Raw genomic sequence first — 18,747 nt, 5'->3', positions numbered from 1 at the left:
CTTTTCAATTGTCATCTTGGATTTTTAATTTGTTATTACTCACGGTGAAGCAAGTAAGTCAGTATGAAAATATTATTTTTGGTAGGCTTTTTGATTGCAACAGTAACAGCCGAAGAAAAATATACTAGCAAATACGATTCTATCGATTATCATTCGATATTGGCTAGCGAGAGGTTGTTGAAACATTATTATGATTGTTTGATGGATGCAGGACCGTGTACACCCGATGGAAAAGAATTGAAAAGTAAGTTTTTTTCTTCTTTTTATTTTATATAAGCAGTAGGCACTGCCTGTTTTTCTTCAACGGTGCCTTTCATTATGTCCCTAAATTGTCATTCCATCTTTTCGTTGGGCGTCCTATACTTCTTGTCCCTAGCTTTTCTTACTACTGATTCAGATATTCTGCTTATGTGTTGATTCCACTCTTCTTTTCTGGTCTTTACCCAGATATTTATATTGTCTACCACACATGTGCGTCTGATTTCCTCACTTCTTACCTTGTCCTGTAGTCCTTTTCCGGCAATCCTTCTTAAGATCTTCATTTCGTTGGTCTCCAGATGTCTTTACGTTTTGCTTGTATCTGGTCTTGTTTCGGCAGTGTAAGTCATAACTGGTCTAATAACTGACATATATATTGTTTCCACTCTTAGGTGTTTGTTTTTCCAAATTATGTCGTTTAGGCATCCGGCCGTTCTACTGGTAAACCAGTGCAGATAGCTCTAAAATGGACCAAAAAAATAAAAAATTAATAGCAAGATGAGACCAATTCCAAATGAAAGTACACATATTAGATAACATGTGGAACATTTTTTACCAAATCTGGATGAGGGGAACATGGGTTGGGGGAGCGTTTTTAGGGGTGAAAACGGTTAATTACGATTTGCGGCAAAACGGCACATGCTTTCGAAAAAAGTTAAATCGCAAAGTTGTAGGCAATAAAAAGATCTACAACTTTTGTAAATAAACATTTTTCACATAACCTCAAAGTATCCGAGAAAATTAGAAAATTCGATGTTTTTGATTTTATTTTTTTTTCTCACTGAAAAAAAAATTTTTTTTTACCAAATATGGTGCAAACTTACCTCTTTCTGTCCCAAACACGCTGTAATTTTTCTGTATAAAAATATTTTTTAAAACTCTTGTTTTTTATGTTTAAGGGAAAATTTTTCAATTGAAAAATCTCCCGAAATTTTTTTAGCTTTTTTAAAGAAGTTGGCATTTTTTTTGTTTATTGAAACCTCTATTTGCTGATGGTGTAAAAAATATATACGTTTCTGTGGAAAATTTTGTCACAAAAGGCAAAAATCGGAAATTTATTTTCAACCTCTCACCATTTTCAGATTCTCAGACGTAATATAAGTTGCATAGCGAGCAGGAACCAACGAACCTCTGTTAAAAATTTACTACACTAATGCCGTTGTCTGTGATTTTTAATTTTGTGAATAAATTATAGTTAAAAAAATTAAAAAACACGCTTTTAAAGCACTAACAATTTAAAAATAAAATATTACTAGCTTTAATTTTAAAAGTTATTTTTAAATTTTTAGTGCTTTAAAAGCGTGTTTTTTATTTTTTTTAAACTATATTTTTTTTAAAGTCGGCCTACTTACCTATAAGCTACATTTTTTAAAACTCTTTTCTCATGAATCAAATTAAAAGTCGCAACAACTTTTTTAACGAAAAAGTTTATTTAATACAAAAGAAAGTAATTATTATAATTTTAATGGCCAATTTTTCATCAATTAATTAAGTTTTTGTTTCTTTGATGGCATTTCTTCATCACATTCGATAATGCTTATTGATTCTGCAGTTTCCTCTATGCAGCTTTCCGCAGCTATGCAACTTACATTACGTCTGAGAATCTGAAAATGGTGAGAGGTTGAAAATAAATTTCCGATTTTTGCCTTTTGTGACAAAATTTTCCACAGAAACGTATATATTTTTTTACACCATCAGCAAATAGAGGTTTCAATAAACAAAAAAAATGCCAACTTCTTTAAAAAAGCTAAAAAAATTTCGGGAGATTTTTCAATTGAAAAAATGCTTACATTTTCCCTTAAACATAAAAAACAAGAGTTTTAAATAATATTTTTATACAAAAAAATTACACCGTGTTTGGGACATAAAGAGGTAAGTTTCCACCATATTTGGTAAAAAAAAAATTTTTTTTCAGTGAGAAAAAAAAATAAAATCAAAAACATCGAATTTTCCAATTTTCTCGGATATTTTGAGGTTATGTAAAAAATGCTTATTTATAAAAGTTGTAGATATTCTTATAGCCTACAACTTTGCGATTTAACTTTTTTCGATAGGATGTGCCGTTTTGCCGCAAATCGTAATTAACCGTTTTCACCCCTAAAAGCGCTCCCCCAACCAATGTTCCCCTCATCCAGATTTGGTGAAAAATGTTCCACATGTTATCTAATATATGTACTTTCATTTGGAATTGGTCTCATCCTGCTATTAATTTTTTATTGTTTTTTTGCTATTTGCACTGGTCTATGGCTTTAATTATTTGGTCTTTTTCCTCTTCTTCGACAAGCGCGGATCCAGGGAGGGGGCCATGGCCCCCTCCGAGAAAAAAAAACTATAAATTTAAATATTTGTAGTTCAAAAGTTTTTAGTTTAAAACACATATACATATATATACAAAACAGGGGATAAATGTATCTTTTGGACTAGAATTGAACAAAAGCAGTAACGGAAGCTTCAATAATGACATAGGATGTTGTGTAAATCAAAATGTTGCATCAAAATCGTATCAATTTTTATACTCTGTACACACAAATAAAAAAGAAATGAAGCTTTACTTCGGTCAACAGGTTTCTTCACCAGGTTTTTGGGGTCACCAGGTTTTTTTCAGGTCAAATTTTTCTAATGACAAATATGATCATAATAAAGATAATGACAGCCAAAAGCCTTGTCACGAAACCTTTAACATCTTTCGCCAAACTAATGCGGTCATACAATCCCATGAAAAAACATCAGAATACATGGAGTGCGTTCAGGTTGAGCTATATTTTCTACAAAGTTATCGCAACCCGCAAAAGTCAGTCATTAACCAGATAGACTCTCAGAGGTCTAAACAGATACAACAAAATAGAGAAAGACTAAAGACTATGACCATTAGTAGTGTTCTTAGGTCGACAAAATATTGCTCTAACAGGCCATGGTGTAGATGGCCTTCTGCTTCTAGACTAAGATGCTGGATCTAGCATTGATGGGAATTGTGAAGGTTTAAAATCGCATCAGGAGATAAGACTCTTGAACAACACCAATCCACAGTATCTTCCCGAGCAACATACCCGTAGCAGCAGTAAAAATTAATTGATCAACATGATGTGATGAAAAAATAATTGAACAAAAATAATGAATCATTTGACGAAATGACCGACGTATCTCACGTGAAATAGCTTTCTCTAAATGTAAGATACATACACAATATCAACATTCGTCAAGATTTTTCAAGTCCATTGACGCTATGAGAACGTAAACATAATTAGTGAAAATCAAGAAAGAGGGGAAGAACAAGGCAGAGAAGGCGAGAAGCATTGGGAAAAATAGTATTAAACTTGTTGAAAGAACTGCACTTGGATCTGAAGAAATGCACTAGGAGTCGCGGTACTGACTTTAATAATACTTTAATAAAGATAAGTTTTGAATGACTTTATGGCAATTAAAAGTGTGTGAAAAGTGCCTTAAAACTCACAAATGTATCCCTAATTTTTAAAAATTACCCCCAGACCACCCGGTACCCCCTCACAAAAAAAGTTCATGGCCCCTCCCGAAAATTGGTCCTGGATCCGCCCTTGTTCTTCGATATTGTTGTCGGCGGATAGATTAATTCCCAGGTATATGTACACACACCCAAACTTATATGGAATCATCTGATATTTCTTACAATTCCGTGCGAATTTAAAAAACGAACACATGAAGTTAAACAATATTTATTTTAAAGCAATTTAGTAACAAATACATAACAATTAAATAAAACAATAAAGTATTTAACAAATAAATTGAAAGTAGTTATTTTAAAGTCAATAGCATACAAAATTTCAATGTAAAACGAATAATGTTTAAATTGTTTTTATTTATTTTTTTTTTGTATTTTGTGGTAGTCAGTGTTATCACCTCTAGTCCTTATGCAAGCTTCAGTTTGCGTGGGCACGCTCCTAATCAAATTATCAACATTTTGTTGTGGTAGGTTGCTTCATCCTTTAAAAGCAGCTTGTACTAGTCGTGCGGTGTTTTGTGGATTATCCCGGCGAGCTCTAATTTTTCTTTTAAGCATATCCCACAAATACTCTATAGGATTAAACTCGGGTGAGCAAGCAGGCCACCCCAAACAAGGGATACCTTTTGCTTCAATGGTGTCTGTAGTCACTCTAATGGTATGTCTTCATTTTCTTCTTCATGTGCTGTGCTCGATTATCGAACGTTGGCTATCAAATTAGCTATAGCAATTTTGTTAACGGCAGCTCGGAAAAGGAATGCAGAGGATCTGTTATACCATTCTCTCAGGTTTTTAAGCCATGACGTTCTTCTTCGACCTGGCCCTCTTCTTCCGTCTACCTTGCCTTGTATTATTAAATGGAGTATATTATATCTCTCTGGGTGTCGCATAACATGGCCAAAATATTCAAGTTTTCGATTTTTAACTGTTCTGACGACTTCTGTGACTTTTCCCATCCGGTGCAAAACAACTTCGTTACGAACTCTATCCACCCAACATATTCGTAGGATTCTTCGGTATACCCAAATTTGAAAGGCTTCCAATTTCTTGAGAAGAGTATCTGTTAAAGTCCAACCTTCGACACCGTACAAAAGAGTAGAGAACACATAACATCTCACTAATCTAATTTTAAGATTCAAAGTAATGTTGTTTCCACATAAAAGTTTCTTTATCTTAAAGAATACAGCTCTGGCCTTCTCTATACGTATTCTAATTTCTTTGCTCATGTCCCAGTTCTCATTTAGATTACAACCAAGGTAGGTGATACTGTTAGTTCTCTCTAATTGTTCACCATAAGCTGTTACTACTTCCGGTTGTATTGGCGTCTTACTGACAACCATCACCTTGGTCTTTGCGGTGTTTAGCTTGAGTCCATATTCATCACACGTTGTGGTAATCCTATTAATCAGATGTTGAAGTTCTTCATAATTGCTCGCAATTAACACCGTGCCATCCGCATATCTCAAATTATTAATATTGACGCCATTCATTTTGATACCACATTGAGCATTATCCACTGCTTTATTGAAAACAAACTCAGAATAAATGTTAAATATTAGTGGGGACAAAATGCAGCCCTGCCTTACTCCTCTTCGTATTTGAAGTTCTTCAGACGTGTCCCAGCCAATCCTGATGTTTGCACGTTGATGCCAGTAAAGATTTTTGATAATGCGTAGGTCTTTATCATCAATACCCACTTTCTGAAGAATAGCAATCATTTCCGTATGTTTTACCCGATCAAAGGCCTTCTCAAAGTCAATGAAACACATATAAACCGGATGTCCGACATCTCTGCATCTCTGTACCATAACCTGAATACTAAACAGTGCTTCTCTGGTCCCAAGGTTATTGCGGAATCCAAACTGTGTATCACCAAGCTGTTCTTCTATTTTTTGGTACATCCTAGAGTGCAAAATTCGTAGAAATATCTTTAAAACATGACTCATCAAGCTAATGGTTCGGTAGTCACTACATCTTTTCGCGTTTGCTTTTTTAGGTATCGTCACAAAAGTCGACAGCAGCCAATCCGTTGGTATATAGCCAGTTTGATAAACTTTATTAAAAAGATGAAGCAGAGATCTTTTACCTGAATTTTCGAAGAGCTTTATTATTTCATTTGGTATTTCGTCTGGTCCCGTCGCTTTTCCGGTCTTTGCTAATCTTATTGCTTGTTCAATTTCGTCCATAGTTATGTCAGGTCCTGTAACTACTTCGTTAATTTCAAGCTCGGGCCTTTCATCATTAAACAGTTCCTCAATGTATTCTTTCCATCTGTCTATTTTATCCAAATCAGTGATAATCAGTTTTCCGTCTCTATCAACGATGTTATTTGCATGTTTTTTGTTCTGACCGGTGAGTTCTTTTATTTTTTTATACATATTAAAATGAATCATGTTTTCTCTGCAACTATTCAATTTCTAAACATTTTTTTTCAAAGTGTGTTTCTTTTGCCGCTCGTATTTTAGTCCTTGTCTCTTTATTAATCCGCCACCTGCCACGTGGCTTTGCAAGGCGCCAACTGCCACGTGGGGTGCTCACAGCACCCCTTAAAAATTTTCTGTGATCTACTTGTTTAAAAAATAAAATAATGTGTCGAGTAACACAAGAATATAAAAAAAACATGTTTTATTAACTTATTAGCCACTAATATGTTATAAAAGTTAAAAAATAAAATGAAAAAGATGTTATAAGCAAATTAGCAAGTACCAAGCCACAATAAATGAAGTCAAGTAAAATATCTAAAAAAATTAAGATTTAGTGAGTGTAGAGTCTATATTAATAATTTAAATCAGTTATTTCAATAAAAAAATGTAAATTTGACCTGTTTATCAAAAATACAAAAAAAAAAAAATTAAAACTTAAAGTGCCAGATAATGACACAACAATTCGACTTTAGAGCTATAAGTTCAGAATGACACTAAATAAACACTTCAAACACTAACACATCTATGCTATATAATATTATAGAAAGCTACTATGACGCACAGCTCGGTTACCAAACTTGAAATACCAAATATTTGATAAAAATTTGTTATGGGGTGCTGGCAGCACCCCACGTGGCAGGTGGCGGGTTAATGCGGTTATACATTTCGATGTTTTGATTCTTAAATTTGCGTCTTTTTTCCATCAAATTCAAAATCTCATCGTTCATCCACTGTTGCTTCTTTTGATTTTTCTCTTTGAAATTTGGAGTTGAGTTGCTTATAATCGTTTTGATTTGGTTCCAATGATCCTCGATGGATTCTTGTTGTTCACTATTCTCAAAATTGCTCTCTAAATTGTTTGAAATCCCCTGACTGTTGTTTCTAATAAAATCGGTATCCAGTTTGTTAGAGGATCGTTGTTGTTTTATCCGTTTAAGTTTTAATTTTATTTCGGCTAACAATAGATTGTGATCAGATGGCACATCGGCGCCAGGATAGGTTTTTACAGACTTTACTGCATTTCTGTAACGCTCACTGATGGTTATGTAGTCTACATGGTATGTAGAGGTCCATTATTATGCAAAAAAATTACATTTTCTCCTGTTACACCTCTCCAGAGCCTGACTACAGGTTATCAACATACCTGTGAGCAGTTAAAGTTGATTGGATGAAAATTAAAGGAGTTTTTTTACGGATCACAATTCCTCTCCAGAACATTACATTTCCCCTTGTATATTTGTGAACAGATCTGACAGTTTTCGTTCTTGTTTGTCTTCCTCGACCTCTGAGTACACTATTTCATGGGTCATCTGATTTTCCATCTGATTACATTAAATCTTGACTGTTTTTAATAATAGCATATTTTGTCAATTCCCAATGTTCCAGTTTTGGTGGTGAAGACACCAATTTAGGCGATCAATCTTCCGCTGCCTGGATAACTCGGGAACCCATAACTGTCTCCTGCTGTATACTTCTTGGTACGAGCTCTTCTTCTTATCGTTTCAACTGAAACAGTGCAAAAAAAAACAGGTGCTTCAACTGAAACAGTGCTTTCAAAAGCTGCCTTTGGAGCTGCAGGTGAGAAATGGTTGGATGTCTTCCAGCTAATTGGACAACTAAATGATCGTGGAGAGCCGTTATTACTTTTGGCGACTTTCCCTTATTTTATTTTTGAGCTTTCCTATTATTACGCCTAGCTCTGCAGCTATGTCCATCTGAGAACATTACTTTCTCCACAATACCAATAATCTTTCCTCATTGTAAGTTTTATAATCCCACATGAGGCATATTTTCGTTTTCGGACGCAAAAGTTAGTTTATTTATTTTCGTTCAACTTGCAACTCAAGCAAATAATCTATACCGTACCGGGCTGTACTATCCGATTGTCTTATATATTTGTTTATTTTCAATAAAAACCTTTAATCTTCGCAACAATAACAAGTTTTTTCAAAAGAAATAAATATTACTTTGAAATACATGGTGATTCCATATAAGTTTGGGTGTGTGTAAGTCATTGCTTGTTGTATAATTTGATTGTCTAACTCCAATTTGCATCTTATTGGCTCTTTGGCTATAACTAAGCTTTTTGTTTTTTGGGCTAATATTTTCATATTCATTTCTTTTGCGTTAATGTTGAATTTGTGCAGTAATCTTTGTAGGTCGTCTTCGCACTCTGCTACTAACACGGTGTCATCAGCATCACTAATTTCCAGCGGCGGCTCGTGGGTCAATCTTCAGGGGGGTCATTTTGGTTTGAAAACTTCAAACTGTTGATTTTTTAAAGTATTTAAAAGATCTTTTAGCATTTATATTTTAGATAAAAAATACAGACTTAGATAAAACTCAATACTATTTACCCTAGTTTTCCGAAAATTAAATTTGTCTTTTTTTAGAGTAAATCTTTTAAAAAATATAGGAAAAATGGTATGAACAGGTTATTGACTGATATATAGATAGGAATATTTATAGTATAATAAATTGTAAATTTATTAAAACGAAACTTACTTTAAATATTTTTATATTTTAAGTCAATTCTTCTATCCTTTAGTTCTGCAAAATAGTCTATGACCTTCTCATTGAAATTTGGAATGCTCTTGACAAGCGTTTTCTCGATGCTCAGCATAGACAAGGCACTAAGTCTAGGTTGTCCCATCGTATTACGCAGGAATGTTTTTACTCTTTTTAAAGTAGAAAAACATCTCTCACTTTCCACGGTTGTCATAGGGAGTGTGCACAAAATATTTAATAACTTCACTGCTTCAGAAAATGTTTCAGACAAATTCATGTTAATAAAAAGCTGAAGTATGGCTACTGCACCAGCACTATTGCGAAAATCCTCACGACAATATAAGACTTCAAGTTCCGATTTTAGTTTGGAAATATTCACTGTGGGATAATTAGCCGTCACCATTTTTAAAATATTTTGCGGAAAGTTGGTAGTGTATGCTTCAAATTTCTCTATGTAGAATAACTGTGAAATCATGAGATGATCATTGAAACTAAACCTGTGATTTATTTCAGATATAATAATATCACAAATTTCAAGTGCAGTTCGTCGCTTTGGATCCTCTGCAGTAGTTTTTCTTTTTTTTGCTGTTGATGTGCTTGGTACTTCTGATTCCAAAATAGTATTTCTAATTATTTGGATATTGTTGTTAAAAGACAGGATACAATTTTTGACAGATATAACATCAATGTCTCGCATTTGCAATTGTTTAAACAATATATCAACATGGGGCATTATTTTATGGAAAAAATTTAACCAAAATAAAAAATGCTCATCTTCCAAATGTCTTTTTAAACCAGTTGCTTGATTTATATTGTTACCATCTTGCTCCTCATCAATAATTTCCTCTAAGCAAGATTTTAAATCATCTTTATAAGTGTATACAATTTCAACACATTTTGTATTGAAAGCCCATCGAGTAGGCGCAGCTTTAGGTAGCCACTAACTAAACGTGAGGCCGTCGACTCTACTAGAGGTATACGACGGAAAGGTCACTCCCACTCTCGCCCACGAAATTGCTATCTGCCGTCTCTTTTCTATTTTACATGCATTTGTCCATAAGCCATAAGAACTGTATATAGACAATTTAAAATACGGCCCAGCCACGGGCTTGTGTATAGCGCGAGGCGCGACGTTATTATATCTATTATATTTGTTTTGCCAATGCAGACTGTGAGAGAGAATTTTATATTTCAGAGTGAAGTTTTAGATAAAAGATATTTTTAATAAAATTGGTATTTTTATGAGATTATTTTAGGGGGGTCATTGACCAATTGACCCTAAGGAGGAGCCGCGCTTGCTAATTTCACCTTACACTAGGAGCCTTGGATGTCTCATATTTCGCACCTCTGGTAATGTGGCCTAAATATTCCAGCCTTCTTGTTTTGATGTTCTTTATGACCTCGCAATCCTTCTGTTTCCTTTTTAACAATTCGGCATTTTTTGTAATTCGTTGGATCCATGCTATTTTCAAAATCCTTCTAAAGCATCACATCTCAAATGCTTCCAAATTCTTTATATTATTTACTTTTTGTGTCCAGCTTTCTATTCCATACAACAAAGTCGAGAACGCGTAGCATCTTAAAGCAAGAAACCCATTATGAACGGCCAGCACGGCACAGCACAGGCCGGCCCGTCCAAAAACCCATTTGTAACGACCAGCGCGGCACGGCACCGGAAAAATGATCATTTGCCATAAATGATAATGTAGTTTTATTAATTAAATATATACAGAGAGGGGCTAAATTATCGAATAAATTCATTTTCTCTAAAATGGACGGCTTTGGAAGAAAATACCAAAACAGGTCGATTTTTACTTTTAAATTACAATTTTTTGGCATATACAGTGGAACCTCGATTATCCGTCACCTCTGTTAACCGTCAGGGTCCATTAAGTTATATTGTATACACAAGTAAAAATTGAGTCATCAATTCATTTTGTTTGAGCATTGAGATAAGCCAAACGAAATTCATTGAAATGTACACGTGCAGTTATGCCATCACCGCATTTTTTTATGTAAATAATTTTTGTTCTTATTCAGGGCTCTGGATTAAATTTCAATTTAAATAGGTAATGATAAATGATACCATACTTTTAGAGTTCTATTTTTAGAATCGCAAGCCGAAAATAAAAATGTACATCACACAAATTATTAGTTAATATCTGTGTGTCACCATAACAGTATGATTTTTATTTTTTTAATGTTCTGTTAACCGTCTTCTCGATTATCCGTCATACCCTTGGTCCGGTGCCCTGACGGATAATCGAGGTTCCACTGTATTTCATACTAGAGACGTCATTCATCTGAGCTTAATGATGTAATCGATGATTTTTTTAAATGGGAATAGGGGTTGTGTGGCATCTCATTTGAAAGGGTGTTCAATCCTCTATTCAGTAATATAAACAATAACATCATTATTTATACAGGGTGGCCAAAACAATAATTTTTAAATTACATTAATTGACGCAAAAAGAAGAATGTATGTAATTTATTTAACTCAAAATACATTGTACTGCTGTCAGTAAATAGAAAAAAATGTTTATTTCACAAATAAACATTCCGTTTCACTTAAATTAAATCACAAACAGCCTCCCACCTACCTCTTGACAGTTTGAACATTTAATTTAAGCGAAAAGCAATGTTTTTTTGCCAAATAAACATTTTTTTCTATTTTCTGACATCATTAGAAAGTATTTTGAGTTAAATAAATTGCATACATTCTTCTTTTTTCGTCAATTAATTTAATTAAAAAAGTATTTTTTGGCCACAAATGAGATGCCACACGACCCATATTCCCATTTAAAATAATCATAGATTACGTCATCACGCTCAGATGGATGATAATGTCACTAGTATGAAATATATGCCAAAAAATTGTAATTTAAAAATAAAAATCGACGTGTTTCGGGATTTTTCTCCAAAGCCGTCCATTTTAGAGAAAATGAATTTATTCCATAATTTAGCCCATCTCTATATACGAGAAAAATGTTATGTATTGTTTTAATTTTATTTTAGAAACGCATCATGTCATCTATGATATATTTTAAAAATTATCGTAAAATAAAAGTTTTTAAAAGACATAAACTACACAAATGAATATGCATCATGTTAAAAAAACGAATTCATGGTTAAAAGATAATGTACGTACCTGTCCATTGATCAAAATGTTCGGATATTTGTACCCATGCATTGTCCTTTTTCTTGCTATCGTGATAACCTGGGTCCGATGCATCATACAAAAATGGGTATTCTCTGACACTCTCAATTAAAAGTTCGTCCATATTATTTCAAAAGAAACAACGCGCTTTCAATTAAAAAATCAACAATATAATATTTTATAACAATTATGACACACTGGCGCCGACTGGCCGTTCGACTCCAACGGATTTTATTCTACTCGGAGAATTTCGGCCGTTCCGTTTGCGTGCTGGCCTGTGCCGGGCCGGGCTGGCTGCTCATAATGGGTTACGTTGCATTTAAAACTATACAAATGAATTTGGACTGTCCTGTGCCGTGCTGGCTGTTCATAATGGGTTTCTTGCTTAAGGCTCTTTCAGCTCCAGAGAAAGGTCTCGATTAACAAATATTTTTTTCATTTTTATGAATGCTTGCATTGCAATCTCTGTGTCATGATTTCTCTACCTTGGCCATTATTTTCATTTATCCAGGTTCCTAGATATTTGCAGTTTTTCACTGTTTTTACTTTTTTCCCTCGATATCTAGCCTAGAAATAATCATGAACTTTTCATTTGTAGTCCATATTTTATACTGACTTGATGTAATCTATTTACTAATCATTGCAGTGCTTCTAGACTGTCTGCAAAAATAGCGATGTCGTCTGCGAATCTTATGTTGTTCAAGATGTTTCCGTTTATTGATATACCTACCCTGTTCTTCTTCTGATATTGCTTCCTTAAAAATAGTTTCGCTGTACAGATTCAATAACAATGGCGACAACACGCAACATCAGTAACATCTCTTTTGATTTCTATAGTTTCTGTTTCGAAATTTTCGATTCTAACTTGTGCTTTTTGATTTCAGTAGGTACAGATTGACAATAACCGAATAACCCATATATCTCGACTGGCTATGAGTATCTGTTCCTGTCTCGCTCTTTCTAGCGTCTCCTTTTTCTTGATTATATGCGTAATTAGGTCGACAGTAACATCATTGGATTCTTTGTTCTGCAATGCTTTTTGTATCAAATTGTTGGGCGTTATCGCTTCTAACCTTGATACTAGCTTGTTCCGTTCTCTTTGAAAAGTAGTGCAGGCAAAAATGTTGTGTTCTGGGTCGTCTAGGATGCAACAATCTATACACAAAAATAATTTGTGGTCTTCTTTATTTTGTACGTGTACGACCTAAAGGAGCCATGACCGGTGAGAAATGGCGTCAAAAATATTAATTTAGTCTTCTGAACCTGCATTTGGACCACGTTACCGCATCAGGGATTAATATTTTCGTCTATTGAGCCTTCGCAGTTTGTACCTCCCATTCATTTTGCCATATTTGGAGCATATGTGATCTTACATCGAATCTTATTTCTGGTAGATGGCCGTTTTCTCTGTGATATAGTACGTATTTCTCTTTCTTTGGCTAGTAGGTGAATGGGGAGTGTGCCCGTTATGGTTATGACCTGTAGGGCAGTCGTAGAAGTGGTCCGGTACACGCTTGCTACCTTTAGTAGGAGCTTTGTTTGTGCCATTGTAAGCAGTTCTTTTCTATTTAGCCATTCTCAAGGCTTCGTACCATATGGGGGCGCCGTATAGGAGGGGAGAATGTACCTACAACCTGAAGGTACATTCTTCTCTTGAGGGATCTTGGGCCGCCAATATTTGGCATAATTTTTATTAATGATGCGGTTCTCTCTTCTGCTCTATGGACTACTTTCATTAAGTGCTTTGTGAATCTTAGACCTGTATCTAGTTGGATGCCTATTATGTTACTACCTGTTACTCTATCCTGTTACTACCTGTTACAAAATTCAGATTTGGACGCGCTCTAGAGTCTTTTAAGATCACAATGTCTGTTTTTTTTTGTCTTGTTTCACCATCCACCTGTTAACTTTTCTGCAGCTTCTGTTGACTAGCCTTTCTAGGTCGAAGTTGTTGTTATATATTGAATGAGTAGTGCTAGATCGTCTAGATATTATGAGACGTGAGAGATTTTGCACATCCTACTTTCGTTTGAAAATAGCGCACTTTTCCAATTTCCTATGTTCCAGGTTTGGTGTTGAAGACACCAATTCACGTGATCAACCTTGTGTTGCCTGGTTAACTCGGGATCCCGTAACTTTCTCCTGTTTTATAGTCCTTGGGCACGGGAACTCCTCTTCTTATCGTTTCAACTAATATATTTATACCTATAGCTTCCAAAAGCTTCAGGTTTCAAATACATAGTGATTCCATATAAATTTGGTTGAGTGTAGATATATGGGCAGACTATTATGGGAAAACCGATGATTACTGCTGAACCTGCATAGGTATTCACGTTGTTTATTTGTGTTTGTATGCAAATTGCGTTGCCTATATTGAAGCATATACAGTGAGCACGTAAAGGTTGGAATTAATTCATTTTCTCAAGAATGGACGATTTTGGAAAAAAATACCGAAACAGGTCAATTTTTGTTTTTAAATTACGACTTTTTGGCGTATATATCATACTAGTGACGTCACCCATCTGGGCGTGATGACGTCATCGATGATTTTTTTAAATGAGAATAGGGGTCGTGTGATAGCTTATTTGAAAGTTAATTCAATTCTCTATTCAGTAGTATAAACAATAGGTACCATAATTATTTATACAGGGTGTCCAAGAAAAATTGATTTAATTAAATTTATTGACATTGACATAAAAAGAAGAATGTATGTAAATTATTTAGTTCAAAATACATTTTACTGCTCTCAGAAAACAGAAAAAAATGTTTATTTGAAAAATAATCGTCGCGTTTCGTTTAAATTAAACGTTGGGTGGCTGCATTAATATTGAATTTAAGCAAAAAGCAATATATATTTGTTAAATAAACATTTTTTCTGTTTTCTGAGAGCAGTAAAATGTATTTTTAATTAAATAAATTACATACATTCTTCTTTTTATGTCAATATATTTAATCCAAAAATTTTTTTGGACGCCCTGTATAAATAATATTATCTACTAAATAGAGAATTGAATTACCTTTCAAATGATCTATCACACGACCCCTATTGTCATTTAAAAAAATAATTGATGACGTCATTGATTTTTTTCCAAAATCGTCCATTCTCGAGAGAATGAATTTATTCCAACCTTTACGTGCTCTCTGTATAATAGTTAAAACATGTTATTAATTAATTACTAAAATACAATGTAAACAAAGCTAATAACGATTGAGACTATTTTTATAGACAACGCAATTTGCACACAAAATCAAATAAACAACGTGCATGTAGGGGAGACTGGGTAACAGTGAGATATGGGTAACAGTGAGACACTTGAAATATTTTCCCTCCTTTTCGCCACGTGGAGATATTATTACTTATGCATGCCTGCTGTATTTACTGGTTACTGATTACTAATATGTTCGGCGGCCGTGCAGTTTCAGTTTAGGATTTATCGTGATAAAGTGTGTTTGGTGGGCACTAAGTAAAATAATACAGGGATTTTGAGAATTTTTTATAAAAGCATGTTAATTATTAAGATTTTTCTAGTATTACTATGACATTGTGTGTAGATTAGTAAACATGATGCCACAGTTTAGCAATGCAAACTAAGTTTTATAATAACAAAAATAATATTTTTTAAATTTTATCGCAAATGGGTAACAGTGAGACGGGGTACATTGAGACATGTCTCACTGTTACGCAGATGTTATAAAAAATTACATTTTGTATTTTTTTCTAAAATTTGTAGTAAAAGGCATTAAGATGATATTGCCAAGGCCAGTTTGTTAACGTCATACTAAACGGCAATTTTTTTTTTCATTAGAGACAAATTTCAATTTAATAAATGTACGTTATTTCCGATCCCTATTTTTTTAATAAATAAGTACTTTGTAACTTGAATTTGTTTTTTTATTTGTTTTATTTTTCATATAAATAAATATTTTGTAATTTAAATGTTTTTTTATGTTTTCTTTCCTATAAATATTATACTGTCTCACTGTTACCCATGCATGGGTAACACTGAGACAAATGACAACTTGACTTTATGTGTCGAATACAAACTAAACAAACCGAACTATTTTCAAATTTGACTTTTTATTGTATAATGAACACATGTGAGAATACAATCCTGAAGAAATTTTGTTTATACATGTCACAGTAGTGGGCTTATGGTTAAATGAAAAAAAAGTGTCTCACTGTTACCCAGTCTCCCCTACTTTAATTAGGTTAAATTGCATTAGGTTAAATACCTGCTAATCATCGGGTTTTCCCACAGTGGCCTATAAATTATACAGACATTAAAAATGATGGTAGCTACCAAGCGGTGATTTTTGCAGTTACTCGAGCGCGTCAGATTATCACATGGGGAGCAACCTTGTACCCTGTAAATGTACCCTATAAATATACCTTGTAGCTCTTAATACAGGCGAGTTCGTTAAGGGGGGTCCGAAAAAAAATATATCCTTAGAAAAACTCGAAATCGTTAGATTAAGATAAGGTAAGTTAAGTACGACAGGCAAAACAGTGCATATTTCAAAAATATGACGATTTGAGCGGGGCGTAAGGAAATGAGCGAATCACAAATTTTCACACAAAAAAGCGAATATTTAGCGAAATGAACGTCAGATCGAAAAACTAAAAAATACGCCGAAAAATACATATTTTTCAAAAATCTATCGAATGATATCAAACACGACCCCCACGGAGAAGGGTGGGGAGTAAATTTAAAATTTTAAATACGAACCCCGCGATATTTCGCGAAATGAACTTCAGGTCGAAAACTGCCAAATACACGTATTCAATATTTTTACAAAATCTATCGAATGGCAACAAACACGACCCCCCACGGAGGTGGGGTGGGGGTTACTTTAAAATGTTAAATAGAAGCCCCCAATTTTTATTGCAGATTTGGATTCTTAACGTAAAAATAAGCAGCTTCTATTTGATACATTTTTTCGAATTATGTATAGACGGCGCTATAATCGGAAAAAACGATTGTTGGAAATGGAAAATTAAATTAAAAAATGGAAAGTCCCCCACTGTATGGAAAACTTAACTGAACTTTTTTTGGTTTTGGGACCTACTCTTCACAACCCAATTGGTCCCCATAACGCTCGAGTAACTGCAAATTTAGCATACTTTCCTCCCCTACTATGAGAGAAGATGCGTAAATAATCATCAAATAATTTTGAGACTGATCGGTAGATAAGGAAAATAGGTGGAGGTGTCGTAAAGCTCGCAACAATTATTACTGTTCTCTTCTTCTTCTTCTTTACGTGCCATCTCCGCGACAAAAGTTGACAATCATCAATTATCTAAAATTCTTTGTATATCTGTAATATTTTCTGCTATTAGTTCTGTATCATCAGCATATCTAATTTCACATATGGGTTGGTCATTTATTTTTATGACTGCTACTTCATCTTCTAATGTTTTTTTTAATATTTCCTCTGAGTATGCATTTAACAGAGATGGCGAAAACGACAAAACACAACTCCGCCTAACACCTCTTTTGATTTTTATTTTATTAGTTTTTAAATTATTTATTCTTATGGCAGCTTGTTTATATATATATATATATATATATATATATATATACATATATATATATATATATATATATATATATATATATATATATATATATATCAAACAAATGAAATAGAGAATGTGGAAAAATCCCCTTACGAATAACTCACACATCCACTATTTCTGTATATATTATTACACACACTATATTATTCGTAAGGGGATTTTTCCACATTCTCTATTTCATTTGTTTGATTTCGTACGAGTGGTCGTTAAACCAGTACCTGTGGATCTTTTGATCACTGAGTGTGTTTTAAAGATCTACATCTTTTGTTTTTTCATATATATATATATAAAATGAATAATTTTGGGGAATGCAGTCAATGTGTTTTGGGCTGATTAAAAGAGAAACACTTTGAACTTTTGTCGAGCTTTCGGACAATTTATTTCCTTTATCAAGACAATCTAAAAATACAAATGTTTAAATTTAGATGAAAACTAGAAAAATAACAACTTACTGCTCGTGGTTTACAAAATAACTAACATACTTATTAAAAACATAAAAATTCTTTCTAAAAAATATAAATTGTAAACGTAAATTAATTTTGAAATATGTCAAAAGGACATTAATCAAATGTAGTTAGACTACTTTAATAACTCGATAGATTGGGAAAGAAGTTAGCTAACAGTGTATAAAATAATGATATAAAGATATAAGCAAATTTGAAGTTATAATTATTAGTAAAAAAAACTGATAGTAATGTAAAACAAGTTGATTTAGAATGTTATAAATATTTTTCTTTTGATACTATTTAGTGAAATTTTAAAAATTAATAAGATCAAATTGTTTATAAAATGCATAAATTAGTAATATCAGATCTCAAAATTAAAGTCAAAGTTAGTAAATTACAGTCAAAGTTAGTTAGTCAAAGCCAAAATGTTATTATAAATAATGCTTAGATTATTGATATCAGATCTCTTATTAATACAATTTGATTTTTTTATCCAAACCATTTCTTTAAATTCTCTTTTACGTAAATTTACTTCTCTTTCCAAAATTGTTGCTTCTTGAAAAATGAAAACATGATCCTTATTAATAACATGCTCTGCCAATGCACAAGAAGGGATATTTCTCTTGATATCACTTTTATGAGACGTTAGTCTAAGAGATAGGTTACGTGAAGTTTGTCCGATGTAACATTTACCACAAGTACTACAAGGTATGGAGTAAATAACATTAGAACTCTCCATAATTTTTAGCGGAGTCTTAGTTCTGGTATAAAGACTGTTCAAAGTTTTGACATTTTTAGTAGGTATTATTATATATATATATATATATATATATATATATATATATATATATATATATATATATATTATTATAGCTACATTCATTACCTTTCACATCATCCTT

The 18,747-nt window shown here is 33.2% G+C and overlaps 1 protein-coding gene across 1 annotated transcript in view; it reads left to right on the top strand.

Annotated features, from left to right (window-relative positions):
* Nucleotides 1-18,747, top strand: part of LOC114335173 (uncharacterized) — a 62,342-nt gene continuing 43,595 nt past the window's right edge. The window contains exon 1 of the mRNA XM_028285356.2: nucleotides 1-244. Within this exon, the coding sequence (XP_028141157.2) occupies nucleotides 64-244 (181 nt within the window). The 5' untranslated portion in view covers nucleotides 1-63. The remainder of the gene's footprint in view (nucleotides 245-18,747) is intronic.

The sequence above is a fragment of the Diabrotica virgifera genome, chromosome 6 (genome assembly GCF_917563875.1).
Source record: "Diabrotica virgifera virgifera chromosome 6, PGI_DIABVI_V3a".
NCBI classification, from domain to species: Eukaryota; Metazoa; Arthropoda; class Insecta; order Coleoptera; family Chrysomelidae; genus Diabrotica; species Diabrotica virgifera.
This window is presented reverse-complemented; position numbering and strand designations above follow the sequence as displayed.